The 17,199-nt window shown below is 39.5% G+C and overlaps 2 protein-coding genes across 6 annotated transcripts in view; both read left to right on the forward strand.

Moving 5' to 3' along the window:
• LOC120421944 (protein PALS2) overlaps window positions 1-17,199 on the forward strand; it is a 69,777-nt gene that overhangs the window by 31,848 nt on the left and 20,730 nt on the right. The window lies entirely within an intron of this gene.
• LOC120421947 (uncharacterized) lies at window positions 7,500-13,183 on the forward strand. The gene is made up of 2 exons (XM_039585257.2): window positions 7,500-7,859; window positions 11,994-13,183. Exon 2 carries the CDS (start codon window positions 12,003-12,005, stop codon window positions 12,783-12,785), a length of 783 nt encoding a protein of 260 aa, XP_039441191.1. The 5' UTR covers window positions 7,500-7,859; window positions 11,994-12,002; the 3' UTR covers window positions 12,786-13,183.

Consider the following 17,199-nt stretch of genomic DNA (forward strand, 5'->3'; position numbering starts at 1 on the left):
TATTTTCGGACTTCACGATAATCATAAAATTTTCCGATCTGACCTACATTTGCGACACTCAGCTGGATTGATTCGCCAGAGTTGACATCTCTACCGGTCCACGTGCAGAGTGTCCATCACCGACAAGAAAGCGGAAAGTTGTTTGCCTTCCGGCGCTCTAATTGGGCCTGGCCGGTTGCCCGAGGGGCCATTTCGGGACGCACTCATAAATTGGCCAGCCTAATTGGACTAGTGACACATTTAGTCTCGCCCCGCTCTTGGCGTGTATATTTCGATCGAATGATGTTGTCCCTCTTGTCGGTGGTATATATGGCAACAGCACGTTCCAAACCGAATAAAAACTCACGACCAAAATCACAACCAGATGAAAATTGCTTTTCCGACACTAGCAACCCGCGGGGATTCCGTGTTTTCCCCTTACACGTGGACACGAGGTTGGGTTAGGTCATTATCGTTTGTTTCCGAAAAGCCGTTTGCTGCGAACCATATGGTGGCAGTAATTTAATTTTATAGAGCAGTTCTATGTGAAATATATATTTCTGAACATATTCTTTTTTTTTATATTGTCTTTTACTTTGTTTTTAATCAGCAGTGCTCAAGTTTTTTCGTAACATACCTAGCATAGCGATTTTCAAAAACTTTAATTTAAATTTGTACAGGTTTTTTTTATTAAATCTGTTCTCAATTCTTAAGATGTAAAAGCGAGTCAGTGATGCCAGTGATTTTCTTATAAATGCCACTTTTCGTAAGTGTTTGCTTAAAATTTCGTCACAAACGACAGCACTACACAGACCCAAAAGAGCACTGAAAGAAAAAAGAACTCAGCCGATAATAGAAATTGCGTGGGCTCCAGTGCATTCTCGTCAGACCAGAATAGACTTGGGAAATATTTTTGTAAAATGCTTGTAAAAGGAATAGGAATAACTTTTGAAAAAAGTCAAATTAAACATAAATGTACTTGGTTTTAGTAAATTTCAAGGAACACTCCAGATTACTCAGCATTTTTTAGACACGATCGCTTAGTAGGATGAGAATGGGTATATTTCCCCTAGTTAAAAAGACTTTTTGACACAAAATAAAATCTACAAAAAAAATAACCGTCAATTTGACAGAGAATTACTCTTTTCTCTGGTGAATCACTGACCTTTGTCTCTACTAACGACGATGGTGACGGCGATTCTGGATGGTGCGTGGCAAGTTCATAATTCCTCCGACTTGGACGACGGCTTTAATTAAATCAGATTGCCTTAAATTGATTTAGCTCGCCAGTGCGATGGTTCTTTCTTTCATGAGTGTTCTTGCTTACTTTTTTGCTTGCTCAGCTGAACCACAGAAAGAAGCATAAAACACTGGGTGTGTGCGAAGATCGCATGATCTTAATAGCTTAATGGCTATCGCAATTAAACCTTTTGAACTCTGGGCTAATTCAGATTAAGGTTGGGGGTTCGCCAAACGGCGGCCTCACGAGTCTACGACAGTTTGAATTTCCTTTCATTTTTTATAGTCTAAACGGGGCAGAGACATGTCGCGCGGGAAATGCAGACTGAATGGTCCATTTGCTGGGCAATCGAGGGTGTACCGTGTAGAATGTATAAGAGGAAGAAAGCGAAAAAGTTGGCAGATGTTTGACTGGCCTGGGGAAAGTGAAACCATGGCACGTCCCTGGTTGTTCTTGGCAGACTTAATTAGCATTTGAAGGCAATCGGAGACAAAGTTTTTGCTTTTTTTAGAGCGATTGCCGTTAAAGAGTTTTTTTTACAGATTTTAAAAGCAATTCCGAGAAATTTCCATTTTCTATCAAGTCAGCCAATATTGATGTAAAAGATTTGAGGCTGCATAGATTCAGTGTTGCTTACTCGATTTGTTATTCACTTACTCAAGAAAAACAAAATTCCGATCTTAAATTTGACACTTCAGCAATTTGTACACGTGCAATAAACAAAGCAAATTACAGCCCCCATCAAATTCGCTTTATTCGAATCCACTTTTACGCAAAAAGGCCCCACTCTAAAACAGATGCAAATACTTCACTTTACTAGAAGAGTGATTGATGGCTGGCATTACATGAAGCGCGATCATTTCGGACATCACTTGTAATAAAACCAAAATCACTCTGAAAAACACCCCGTCCGTTCTGCCCTTCCGGTTTCACCAGTTCCGACCCCTGCCAGTTGAAAATTAACAGTGACGTACCGCTTATTTAGCCACCCCCCCACTCCAAGTGATCGTCGTTAAACCGTCGAAAGTGCCGTTCGCGTCTGGTCTGGCCAGCGCAGGTTATGAGCCATTAAACCGTACTAAATACAGGTTTGCCCTCTTCCTCCTTTCCTTCAACTTGGATGATGTTTGCCAAAACGGCCCGAAACTTTAAAGAGACTGCTCGGTTGTCTCTGTCTTTCGTTTCGCCAAAAATATTTAACGACTTTGTGGGCTGCCACCAATACAGCGAAACAATGTGTAACAATGTTGGTTTTTCGGCTCAATCTTAAGAGGCCGTTAAACGATCGGGCGTTGTCACGAACGACGCCGCCGGGTTTGAGCGATCGTAATCGGCATTATCGTCAGGGTGTCTACTACACAGCAAAAAATCCGATGGTGAAATCGCATGTAAAAGCATGCACATCACCTTTGCCAAAATAAACATTTAATATTACACACTGCATGTACATTTTTTTTTCAAAAAAAAAGTTGGAACCGACGGGATTCAAACCCAGCACCAACAGTAAGGACTGGCGCCTTAGCCCACTCGGCCATCAGACCGATGAAAAGTTGTAAGGTTAAACGCATATATGAGCTTGACATTTCGGTCAAGTAGGTTTCCCATACTGATGGGCTACATATTTCAGGGTGTAAAGTCACATAAAATTGCATTAAATAATGCAATATTTATTTTACACCCAGGCCTTTTACACGCAGCTTGATTAATACTTTTTTAGCTGTGTACGATGAATCTATGACATTTCCCCGAAACCCATATTACCGAAGGGACATTTCCCCGAATGCCACTTCCCCGAAAAGACACTTCCCCTAATAGTCATTTCCCTGAATTCCATTTACCCGAATTTCCCATTTCCCCTAATCGTCCACATCCCCGAATGCCACTTTCCCGAATGGGCCACAATCCCGAATGCCACTTACCCGATTAGTCATATCCCTGAATAGTCATTTCCCTGAATGCCATTTCCCCGAACGCGGTCAAGCGGAAATGCCCGGTGCCTCGGAGCGCGCGCACCGGGCATTTCCGCTTGACCGCGTTCGGGGAAATAGCATTTTATAAGAAAAAATTTGATGACCATTTTTACCACATCAAATTACATATAATATTTCTTGAAAGGTTTGTATTGGCTCTGAATGATCAACTTTCTTTTTGGCTTCATTCAGAACAGACGTAGCATTTTTGGGGGGAAGGGGTGTTGAAAGGTTTGGTACTATTCATTCAAATACAATGAATATTATTACTGACTTTTATATATATATCCTCAACACTAATACTTTTTTCTTATAGACCTGATAATAATAATGCAATAGAAGTTTTGTTATTTTTTATGATTTAAAAAATATACCGTGCGATTTTCGTAGTACAGAACCCCGTTCACACTGATCATTTTATTCACATTGCTGGTTTGGGATTTGGCGAAAAGTATAATAAAAAAAACTTTAAATAAAATTTGTACCAGCCTTATGTACCTATTTGTTCGATTTTTGGGTTTTTGAACAAAATTCGAAAAAAAAAACAAATTTCTTTGCAAATTTCTCAAAACAGCATCTAATTATGCGGTTGAATACAAATGTTAATTGAACTTAAAAAAATCTATAACAGTCCAGACTCGATTATCCGAAGGCCTCGGAAAAATTTCACTTCGGATAATTGAAACTTCGGATAATCGAATGACAAAAAAAAAAAACTTCGATGCCTAATTTTTTATTGTCGAGCTTAAGTATGACCCCTAAACTACGTTAAAGTGATTTAAAACTTTTAAATCCAAGATGGCGGCCAATATGGCGGAGATGAAGTATTGAAAAAATACATTTTATTATTTAATAGGCAATCGACTATTCAAATTTGACTAAAATGGGGTTGCAGAACTCAAAATTGATGTTTAAAAGAAGGAAAAGAAAAAAAATTGTTCGTGATTCGATTATCCGAAGTCCCATACAAACCTTCGGATAATCGAGGCTTCGAATAATCGAGTCTGGACTGTAATTGGGTCCTAAAATTAAGCCTCAATTTGTGATATTATTGTTCACAACGATAAAGCTTATTTTTCTAAGTACAATGACCCTTTGAACGACCGCAAAGGATTTAAAATGGATTTATAATTCAATTTTTAAAAATTCACTTCACGGCCCTTCTTGGCAGAAAAGCTCCTACTTGACAGCTCGTTCCAAGGGAACCATAGTTTATCCATCGAAAAAATGTTGTCTTGTTAATAACATTTTTTTTGCATAAAAATGAAAAAAAAATACGTTATCAGAAATGGTTTCTTACCGTTGTTCATAAAAATTGACAAAGGGCTTTACTACCCAATTTACAACATTTAATCAACAGCATACCCGAAAAAGCTGTTTGTTCGGTAAAATTGAGAAAGAAAATAACTGTTATTCATGGAAAAAGGCTTTAGCGAAAATGATGATTAGGGGATATTAAAATTCGGGAAAATTTAAATAAACGGCAATTGGCGTAAGTGTCACTTCGGGGAAATGGCATTCGGGGAAATGGCCGATTAGGGGAAATGGCATTCGGGGATATTGCCGATTAGGGGAAATGATATTCGGGGATATTGCCGATTAGGGGAAATGATATTCGGGGATATGGCATTCGGGGATGTGGCTGATTAGGGGAAATGGTATTCGGGGATGTGGCCAATTAGGGGAAATGATTTTCGGGGAAATGTCATTCGGGGAAATGAGCTAGACCCGTGTACGAAAACTATATGGATACTTTTTTTGCTTAATTTTTTGTTTTTAGTAAAGTTTTAGTTTTTTTAGTGAGCTACAACTTTGTAGAACAAACAAACCAGCAAGATTACTAGTTGCAATGATTGTTTTGCAAAAAAGTAACCTCTTTACTGCCCATAATTGAAGAGACGGCTATTATGCCAAATCAAATGATCCGTGAAAAACGCGTTTTAGTGTTCGTCACCAAATCTTCGGTAATGCAATTTCAAAGGGGAATTGGTTATTAGCCGTTTGGTTTTTTGCATCGGTAGCCAAAACCAAACACAATTTTAGTGAAATTCAAGTTTTGGAAGATGAGTTGGAACATCCAACACCTGGAGCAAAAATAATAGCCGTTTCCTCAATTTAGGTTATTGCAGGATGTTAAAGTACATCAAAATCATAAATATTTGGAGGGATCGTATCGCCTCTCCGTCGGAAATATCGATAAAGAGACCACGGATGTGAGTCATGAACACAAATTACCCTTTAGAACAAAGTATTACGGAAATTGCAGAAGATATCGTGTTAGTTGGTAGAGAATTCAACGATTTTTTTCGATTTTAAATAGTAACTTATTTTAATTGCAAAAAAATCTGAAGTAATATATCAAGGATGTTTTCTTGGGTTTTATGTAAAGTTTACGTCGAATTGAAACGTCAACATAGTAATTAAATTTGAAAAATTTGAAATAGATTGACATCTGTTTGTCTGTGGTAATTGAATCGATAATTGCAATTTTTTGTGTTTAATCTCACATTTTTTTCTAAGAAGTCCACGGGTCCCCCACAGACCGTTATTATGAAAAAAAAATTTCCACCCAAACCAATGATTGGACATGGTTTCTGGGACCATTCTGCACCTCTGGGCCGAGTTTCAAAATAAGTCCTCTGTTTGTATGCATTAAATCAAATATAAATTTAATAGTTGTATGTGTGAAACAGTTAAAAGTTGTGAACCTTGAGCAACATATGTTGAAAATTCGTACACAGAAAAAATAAGTTGAATTTTGGACGGTTGAAAGTTTAGTTCATTGAGCTAGTTTTTGAGTAATTTTATCGGAAAAATGTGTAAAAATGAGAAATTTTACAGATACTCATGCAAATTTCACCAGTTACTGATGAAAAATTACATATTTTTGTTGACGAAAAATCTGTCACCATTCATTTCTGTAATATTACCATCATTTTTTTCTGTGTTATTTTATTTAGCAGTATTAATATAATTAAATTTAAACATTATTTTCACATGAGTTTTGATAAAAAATATAAAATAGCATATTTTTTGATTATTTAAAATTTAAATAATAAAAGGCCCCTATCACAGCGGAATTTTAAAGTCGAATTATTAATATTTGACCAATTTTAAGTTTCAAGCTAGTTTTCAAATTTTTTAAACAAAAAGTATCACATAGTGCTCATTCACAATTACAAATAAGCTTCTGTAAAAAATGTGAAAATATCAATTAACCATGAATAATTTTTTTCTAAGGTGATTGCGCCTATTCTCAATCTGTGGTCCCAAAAATCTAAATTTGTAAATAGCTCGAAATTTTAACTGTCTAGAACATAATTTCAGTCTAAAATCCGTCAAATATAGATTTGAATCAAGTTTTTCATGTTTAAAGCATTAGAAGAAGAACTCTCTTAAATTTATAGAATATTACTAATTTTTTAAGTAACGTGCAGACTCGATTATTCGAAGTTTCGATCATTCGGAGATCGATTGTCCTAAGAAAATTTCCACGGCATCCCCACATAAGCTTCGCTTGGAGTTGGATGGTTTATGTCTAGGATACGCTCTAAGCAAGTATTGCGACCATGGCATGATATTTTTTGAAATAGTAAGATTCTATGCTCAAGGCAAACATTTGACCTCACCTCTCATAAGGCTCATGAAAAACTGGATTTCCTCCAGATTTCTAGAAAAAGAACAGTGAGTGGCCACCGTGTAACATATTTACCGCCTAAAATGTTGTCTTGTGCACGTGAGGTCACGTTTTATTTTTACCTTGACCAATAAATTTGTTGTTTGTTGTCAAATTCTCAATTAACACGCAATGCAAATATTTGAATTCTAGATTTTTTTCTCAAGAAACCTATCAGAAATTTTAATTTAGATTTTCTGTTGAATCTTTAAATGTGGATTCATTTCCACATTTTCAAACATTGCGAAATACATCCTCTCAATGCCATTCTACACTTCCATAATCCCAACAAAGAAATTCCAGCGAACCAACATAACCTTGCATTCGCCGTCTCAATCAGACGCGCTCGATGCACCGCAGAAATCCGCTGACATCGCGGTAATCGACGGCCAGTTCCACTCACATCGCAGCACTAACGTGATTGACGAGCGCGCGCGCTCGTGTGGTGAATAACGAACGATCACCGCTCCCGCTCACGAGCGACAACGATCGCCTCTCCCGCTCACGGCGATCGTGGAAACTCACCTCACCGTGGTTCGCCTTTCCGTCGCGCTTCTTCAGCACACCTGGTGAGAGAATCCAAACAAACAACAAGTGGTCGACGGGTGAGCACGCGACGAGGGGTCGCTCAACGGTTTCGAAGGTGGTGAAGGGAGGTGGTTGTTCCACGACTGGAAATCGAAGTCGCGCCTCAACTCACCACGCCGAGACGAGTCAGTCTGGAGAGAACCGTGGTCGTTACAAGTTGCGTGTCGACGTTTCGCGTCACCTCGAGTCGTGTCGTTTCTCGGTGTGTCTCACCCCTCGTGCCGTTGATTGTTTTTTCGCCTCCTTCTTCTGGTTCTGTATGGAGTGATTGCCGCAGACGTTCCCCCTTTTGGACGTGAGCTGGATGCGAACCTGAGGAGCTTTGGATCGATACAGTGCAGCGTAGTGCGTGGAAGAATACAGTCGTCGTGACACCGTCCGTCGTGGAAATAAGGTTAAATTTAAGGTGTGTACCCCCGCTGGTTGGAGCTTCGTAACCTACTTTTGGGCAATGCTGTGCAGAGAGAGTCAGAAGTCATACAACCTAGTCGATTGATAGTTCTTGGAGACCGCATCGGATGGAACAGATCATAGTGATGAGTCAGATCGCGAGAGAAACGCCTAGTTTCGACGTCATCAACGTGGAAGGGTTGAGGGTGACGCTCCCCTCGGCGATCTCATCTCGTCAAATCGCAGCGTGGTGACAACTTTCACCGTTGGCTAACCCCTCGGAAACAATAGACCATTGTAGATGGCGCAGTAGGCGTCGACGGGGGAAATTAAGGGAAAACTGCAACGCAGTGTGGTCCCTCACATCAAATTTCGGGGGGTTGAAGTACCCGCAAAGGTATCCACCCATGGTCCATCGCACGAATACACCTGCAAAATGGTAACGCTGTATTGGTGTGGGGTTGACCCTACCATGAAAAGGGGGGTCAGCGGAGGTGGGGGATCCAGCAGATCACACCTCAAGACGACGCGCACAAGTAGGCTGTGTGAGTGTGTGATGGATGGTGAGGTGAGCAAACAGGTTCTCAAGCAAGCCGTGGGATTTGTAGTGGTGACTTCTTCGCAAAGCTATGGAGGTACCCCCCCAGTTTTCCACCGCGAAACAAAAGCATGATGAGAAAACCTGTTTTTGTTTGCACCTCGCTTGTTTAGGTGTGTTGGTGCGAACGTTTGTTTGATTGAGCGCGTTCGGTTCGTTCTTCTTGTTGGCGGTGGGTGTGGAAGTAGTTGTAGTGTTATTGTTATGCAATTGTGAATTACCAGTGTTCGCTTATTTTTAGCCCCGAGGCATGGCTTGGATGCAGATAAGCGCGTATAATATTTTTTTCCGACTATTTATTGGTCGGCTGTCTGGTGGAAAATTGGTTTGACAGTGAATTATACCGTGTTATGAAACAATTATTGCTGATTAATCTTGGCGCGGCAAAATGTGGATTAGTGGGTAGCGGAGTTGTCGATGTTTTGTTTTTGTTTGGAGTAAAAAATGTGCGGTTTTCCGCTTATGTGCACCGGAAAATTGATGTCATGCTTAGGAGCGTGGAATGATTTGTCCTCAGTGTAATGTTTTAGTTGGTTTTTATGTAAGAAGAACAATTGATAATATTTACCATTAAAGAGGCATTTGCATAATCTTCAGAGGCTTTTTAATGCTGTTGCCGATTATTTTCTATCTTTTGACAATCCAAAGTAACTGTAACTAATGACACTTATGAAATAAGCACTGGTCTTTTTTTTGCCCAATGGAAATTTATGGATACAAGAGCGGTCAAACAAAACCTAATGACCTCCAATGTTCTGAATTGGGTACTAAAGCCCTATGTCAATTTTTATGTACAACGGTAAAAAACACGATTAAAAACCATTTCTGATCACTTTTTTTCATTTTATTGCAAAAAAAAATCATTTTAATCCAAAATAAAGAAGTTTGATACGTCGCATGACTAGTTTACGCTGTTTCCTAATGCGGTTCCGGATGTGGCCACCGGAGATCGGTGGAACCGGTTCCGATGGGTCCTATGGTATTTAATATTATTCTAGGATTGTTTTGCATGACTATTCATGGTAGAAGAAAGCTTATCAGTTCACAATTGGATAAATCTGACACTTTTTCCAAAAATCCGGATCTTCCGGTGGCCTGTACTCCGGCCACCGGTCCGTGCAGTGCGATTTTTCATCGGATTATTGTTCCTGGTGCAAAAACGAAGCTTTTGGTGTATAGCAATCGATGGGTTGCCCGAAATCGTGTTGCGGTAATTTTTTGGGCTCTTTTTTCCCACTGTGCGCCAGCTTAGGGATATTGGTTTGGTTGGAAACACAAATACAGTGCTCACAATGCACAGTGGTCCAGAACGCAAAATTAAGTGGAAAATTGATTTTCCGATAAATGGTGAAGTTTTAGAGCTTTGGTGTCTTCAGAAGAGTTGTTTCAAATGAAAAGAGGCAACTTTTGGTTTGGCCGAAAATTAGGGTGGTCCACGATTAGGGTGATTTTGAAATTCTAACTTTTCAGGTTAAATTTTGAGTTTTTTTTTGTCTTCTAGAAAGGTGTTGGGCTTGCCAATTCAAGCAACTTTGTCGAAGACGCCTTCTACGACCCAATTTATAGAAAGCATCTGAGCAAACCTTAAAAAATCAGTTTTTTGAACGTGGCAATTCAGGAATAAGTTTTAGAAAAAAAAGATATTCGATGCACTTTTAGAGCTCTAAAAAAAACATTTTTATTTTTTGACAAGTCAATTTGGACTTAAGAGCGACTCCACGAGCAAAGCATACCCATCTCGCAGCGACCTCACCAATCTGCCTGAAATTTTCAGGGGTTGTTTGTCAAATAAAACTAGCATCTGGCCAAAATATGAGCACTCTAGGTCAACGAAGTGGGGCAAATTGGGACACAAAGCTTGAAGGTTAAAAAACGTTAAGAATCTTTAAAAGGCTATAACTTTGGCAAAATTCAATATAATTTCAAATTTCAAAATGCATCTGAAAGGCAGTTTAACATATTAAATAGACACTTTTTCTTTTGGTGATTTTTTTGGTTGTAAACTTTTGCTCTGAAGCTGCTTTTTTTGGTGTCATCTAGTATCCTTGGAAACGAACTTGATGTTCAATAAATGTGAATCGATGTTTTTTTTAACTTTTATTTTTTGAAGGGTTAAAATGGATGAAAATAAACATTTGTATGCATGATTCTACTGTGAAATTGTCTCAGGAACACGAATATGATAAAATTATCACCAGAAAATGGGATCTAAGGGATCCCCCGAGCAAAAATTTACAACCAAAAAAATCACTAAAAGTAAAAGTGTCTATTTAATATGTTAAACTGCCTTACCCAAAGCGTTCTCAGTCTCAGATGCTAGTCCCAGATGTCCCCTACAAGCTGCAGGTCGAACCGAGTTGATATCTGGATGGAACACTTTTTTATTTGAGTTTGAAAATTATGCAATTTTTTCACTAAAATGCCAATAACTCGCTTTAGATTCATTGTTTTTGTTCAAGCCCTTTTAGATGCATTTTGAATTTTGAAATTTATTTGAGGTTTGCCCAAGTTACAGCCTTTTTAAAGATTTTTGACGTTTTTGTACCTTCAAACTTTGTGTCCCGATTTGCCCCACTTCCCGTTGACCTAGAGTGCTCATATGTTGGCTAGATGCTAGTTTTATATGTACAAACATCCCCTTAAAATTTCAGACAGATTGGTGAGGTCGATGCGAGATGGGTATGCTTTGCTCGTGGACTCGCTCTTAAGTGTTTTTTATACACTTTGTTGAGGCCGGATCTCGGATATTTTGATTAAAAAGATAAGCGGATCCATCAAGCGACCCATCGTAAGATGTGTAATCAAAAGAGTCTAAAACATCGAAGATCTGATAACCCTATCAAAAGTATATTAATGTGAGGAAGGCATCAACCACCTTAAGGTGGATAAAGTAACGTTTTTATGGCAAGAATCAACAGACGTATTCCTCTCGTTGATTTCATCGTATAAAATCTGATCTCAAAAACTCCCACGCACGCACACCATTCCCTCGATGACCGTATGACTTCTGAACTCTCTCGTGCTCCCTCAGCCATCAGCTAATCACATGTTATTGCTTTAATTGATTCATCCGTTTGAAATGGCACCATAAAAAACAATCCATCAAACACAAACACACGCTCCGATGACGAGAAATTACAGCTGAACAAAACGACACTCGCATGGCGGGAGTTCCCTTCTCCTCTCTTTTCTGGATTAAAATGGCACTCACCTTCATCGATTATTTCATTAACCCAAGTCAATCAAACTCCCAAAAAAAAAAAAAACTTCCCCTTTTCCCGTTTATTGCTGTTGTTTTGTCGGTTGTTTTTTCTCGTTTGATCGATAACCCACAGAACCCGTCCCGTCCCGCTCTGTCCGTTCCGATTTTGCGTGCCATTTTAACCCACCACCACCCATGTCACCTGTCAATCCGTTCCGTCGGGTCGATTCCGTCCAAAAACCGCCGCGCGAGTGCCCGCAAAGTTCAAGGTGTGTCAATTTCTCGCCGTCCGGAAGGCCGTGTTCAACAGGTGTCGCCATTGAGTTGAGTTTCTTGCCGCTTTTTTCCAGCGTTGAAGGATGAATTACGGGCGGAAGACACCGTCGACGTACCGGTCGACGCCGTCGGTCTACTCGCACATCACGAGCCGGTCCCAGTCGAACCTGCACTCGCAGCGGTCCCGCTCGATGAAGTCCGTCCGGATACCGTGGTACCAGAAGCCGCTGCTGCACAACAACAAGTGGATGGACATCCAGCGGGGTGCGATCATCACCGGGACGTTCTCGATCTTTGTGGCGCTGTTTACGATCGCGACTTCGATCTTTGACGTGTACTGCCTGTCGATGGCGGCGCCCGGTTCGACCCACTACGGGTACTACATCATCTCGTACGAGTTTGTGTACGTGGGAAATCCGCACGTGCGTAACGCGTTGATGATCGCGGCACTGTTTTCACTGCTGGGAGCGATCGCCGTGCTGGTCACCAGTATCATGCTGGTGCACGCCCTCCGGAAGGAACACGAGAACCGGGTCGTCCCTTGGCTGTGGACCTTTGCCGTGTTCACCACCTTCCGGTTCCTGGCCCTGCTACTGTTCTCGATCGTCAACGATCTCATCTTTGCGTACAACATCCTAATCACCCTGGTCTGGATCATGATCATCCTGACGTCCGCCTACGGCTGGCTCCTGGTGTACTCGCTCTACCTGGAACTGTCCGACCTCACCAAGCTGGAAGATCTGGCCCATCTCCGCATGGGAACGATGCAATCGCTCAACGCCTCCGTCGCTCACTCGCTGGCCGGATCACGACCCACAACCCCGCACAGCACAGTGTCCACGATGCCCGTCGGCGGGGTGGTCTAGCATCCGCCGAACCCAGCCCGACGTTCAAGGCCAGAATCTCGAATCCGTACAAGTAACAGCAACAAATCACTAGAGTTAGGCAAGCGACGAACCCCGCACGGGTGGCGACCAATCACAATAGCTGAAGACGATCGCGAGTGTCCGTTCGATAAGTTTTAAAATCGCAAATGTACTAAAACGAAACATTTTTTTTAACGTCAGTGTTAATCGAACTGTAAATGTGCCTTCAACAAAAAAAAAATCGAAATCGATAGTGTTTAACCCGTGGTAATTTTAATCCAAAACCCCTAGCATTTAAGATAACGCCCCAAGAAGAAGAAATCTGTTTTCAAAGATTTTGTTTAGCGAGCTAAGAAGGAAAACGCGTGGAACATTTCCAATAAAGATTTAAAAACCCATCAAGTGTTGTGTGTTTAATTGAGGGGGTCAGTCTACCCAGCCTTACCTGGTCACGCCGAGGTCACTGGCTTGTTTATGGCTGACTCTTCGTTATTCCCATCCAAGCGCTGACGAAAAGTGGTTCAGTGACCTTTTTCTAGTTGTTTTGTAGCCGGTTCTTAACTTTCTTTTTTCTCTGTGTGTGTGCCTTTTTTTACGCTGTTGACTTCTTTGGGTCTAGGCGAGGTGTTATCTCGGTGGGTAATGTTTATCTATTCATCAGCACCTTTTTTGTCTGTGGTACGGTTCGAGCGCACGTGCTAGCTGGGTGAATGCATTTGGTTGTTATTTTTTGTTCAAACATGTTGTGCAGGAATTTTGTCAGTTGATTTGTTGAGTTTAAAGGGAGGGTTAATCCAGATGGACGAACGTACGAATTTAGACCTAACTGTAAACTCCGAAAGTGCACTGGCCCATATACGGGTGTCGTTCACCTTTTTTCCCCGGTTTGCTTTTGCCTCTGGAAAGTTTGTGGCTTACAATGTTGGTGGTCGGTGGAATGGCGTTCAGAATTCCTACACCCACGCGAAGTGGAATAACTCTTGCATGAGCGTTCTTTGTCAAATTCAGGTGTAGCAACTATTTCAATACAGAATTTAAACTTTAGCTAATGTCTGGCAACACTGTCAAAAGTTTTGAACATTTAAGTGAGGTTTATAGAACTTTTTAGTTGGAAATATCATCCACTTTTCGTTACACCTTTGACAGGTTTATAAATAATCCGATTAGCTACACGGAGAAAAGAGAGCTCCCAAAATCGTGAACATGCGTTCATGAAAATGGGAACCACGAACAAATTGTTCAATTCCCATGGTACGTTTTTGAAAAACATACCATTAAATTTGAACACGTTGATCCTGGTTTCCATTTTCATGAACGCATGTTCATGATTTTGGAAACTCTTTTTTCTCCGCGCACGAAAATATGGTTATCTAGTAGCACTGTAAGAAAATTTGACACTTTAGTGTAGTTTATTTAACATTGTAATGCCGATGGATTCGAGCTACCATTCACTGAAAAATGTAAAAATCCAGAAACCAACTTGTTCATAAACTACTACGAATATTTGTAAATTTAACTACCATCATCGGGCATTCAAGTGCTAAAAACAAACAATTCCAAACCATCGCATGCATCTCATCCGAAAGCAAAATCAAAACAATCTATTTACAATGCAAAACAAACAACCCACACACGGCATGTGAGCTTCGCTGGATGTGCACAAAATAGTTGTTCAACTCAGCTCAACTCAACTCCACGACTGGCCGAGCTACGCCGAGGAATGCATTCGTTATGGGCGTTGGTTTCCCGCGGCAACGCCGCCGCGATCTGCATTCTTACTGTCAGTGCAGGCAAAAGTGACGCATACGCCGGTGCCTTCACCAGTTGACGTCACGTGACTAATAACTCACGACTGGGCAAGTAGCAGGTGCCTATTTCTGTGAATTGTGCTGACCACTTGGGCTCAACTTTCAGTGCTATTGTTGTCTAAGGTCTGATGTTTTGCATGTACCCTTTCTAGTCAGAGGAGGTACTTTACAAAACGGCGTCGTTGGAACCGGTTTGCCCGTTTCAGAACCATGGGACAGGTAAACGACGTGATTAATATTAATACGATTATAATGTGTTACTTTTTACTTGCAAACGTGTGCGTGGGTTGACAGCACTCTGGCGAAGCGTGTATGTTTAGAATGGTGAATGGGAAGGAATGTTAATTAAACCGAGTAAAATTTCGTAATGGGACAAGAATTACGTCGAAAGTTGCTGGATGCTAATTGTGGCAGCAGCTGCCGGCTGCTTCAAAACGAGTACGTTAAGCAACTCTCCAAATGTTCAGCTTACGCAGCGCAGAGTGCAGCCGGCTCGGTTGAGATCAAGGTTAAATCTATGGGAAACTGACTGCATTACGCGGTAGCATCGTTTGTTGTGGAGAATGAGCAAGTCATGCTTGAGTAGTTCTTCTTCTGTGATGAGCTTGAGATTTATATATTTTTTGGAATAAGTTCATATAATTTTATTTTACTTTTTCAAACAATCAGATTCAAAACTATATAATACCTTCGATTAAAGCTTCAGTTCACCGAATTGTCCACATTAATAATTCCTCCCTCATTGAAATTGTGAAAATGAGTTGATCATGATCTGCAGTGAATGGAAAGAGCTACACAGAATACCATTAACTTCTGTATTGGCTTATGGATTTGAGATAGCTAGAATTATGAAGTTTAAAGTGAATTTAAAACGTAAAAATGACAATCAAAATATATATAAAAAAAAATTTGAACAATATGTTGAGATAATGTGCTCTTAGCCTTGCTACCAGCTTTTTTCGTAACTTGACCTATTTTTTTTACAAAAAAAAACATGGTTCTAAAATCTTGTCGTTGCAAACTAATGCTGCCATTGTTAAGAAATCAAAGGATTTGTTTACAATCTTCCCAACCTTTTGCAATTTGTAAAAGATGTGAATGCCATAATTAAAAATCGATGATGTTTTTAAAAAGTATTCCAAAGATTGTTTTTACATGAAAGGCATCAAATTTTTGTTGTTTCAGACAGTAACAATAAAAAAATGCAACTACCCCTTTTTTATAGTTTGCTGAGGAGCTGCAAATTACTTTCAATTCAATTCAATTCAGTTTATATTGAGTAAAAAATTAAATCTAGTAGAGATTCGGGGTCATTTCAGCTATGTGTTGAAAAAAATATTGTCTACGGACTTAATTTGTTATTCTATGGCCTATCAAAGGTAGGGAAAAGTTCTAGCCTAGATCAAACCTTCCGTAATGAAAAATGGTTTTACAAAACTTTGGCTTAACAAATATCTTTTTTTGGTTTATGTTTTTTTGATTGTTTGCATTATTCCCAGCCACCTTTTTTACGGAAAAAGAAAAAAGAAAATAATTTTAAATTTCCTTGTGAACTTTAGCGAATTTTTGAATTACAAAACAGACATAAAACAAAAAAACTTTAGATTGTCTCAAATTAAAGAATAGTGTCTAGAGCGTCCAATTTCCCGTCCCGGGAAAAAATTCCCGGGAATTCCTGGGATTTCCCGAAAAAATATATTTCCCGTTTCCCGGGAAATTTGTAAATTTCCCGGGAATTCCCGAAATTTAAGCAAAAGTACACATTTTCTATACATTTTCGAACCATTTTTTAATATGCTCAGAGAAAAATAAATGAAGATGATTTTGTTAAATTATTTTTTTTATAGCTCATATACAATTAATCAGATTATCAGACACTTTGATATCTGATAATTCTAATTTTTGAAGGAGTTATTTCATAAAAAATATATTAAATTGAGAATTTTTACGTTTTTGTTTACTATGATCTAATGAGTTGAAAATCAAATTGGTATCTTTACATTTTTAAAATAATTTTGTGCAGGAAGAATTATTTCAATTCGTTAAATACCTGGTATGCAAGAAATTACAATATGTAGAAAAAGAAAAATGGAGCACTGGTGTAACAATAGGTATTAGAAGGTTAAATATCAAAACATGTAAGACTGATTGTGACATGATGTTAATTCCAAATGTTTAAAAACATTGATTTGTTTGAAGTAAACAAACAAGAGGAGTTTGATTTTCGCTTTGCTATTTTTTCCATGAACTGAAACCATTATGACTTTTTTAGAAAAGTTATTTGTCATGAATAACATAATTTCTGCATGTTTTTTTTTCAACCTTTTGTATCAAACCACGCTCTCTTTTACTGGTCACAGAGGCAAGAAAATAATTTGTATGATTGTGGAGTATGGATTCATTTTAGGGGAAATTCTCGTAGGTTTCGCAGGTTAAGCACTCGCTCCTAACTCCATCCAATTTGCAATTTTTTCCATTTAAACAACTAATTTTGCAAAACTTTTAAAAGTAACTTGCTTGGTCACTTCTTATTGAGCTATTTATCACTCTATTTCAGTTGAAATCGCCTTCAGTGAGTTGTAATTGAACGTCAAATTGCTGACCTG

This window comes from Culex pipiens, chromosome 2 (genome assembly GCF_016801865.2).
Source record: "Culex pipiens pallens isolate TS chromosome 2, TS_CPP_V2, whole genome shotgun sequence".
Taxonomy (NCBI): Eukaryota; Metazoa; Arthropoda; class Insecta; order Diptera; family Culicidae; genus Culex; species Culex pipiens.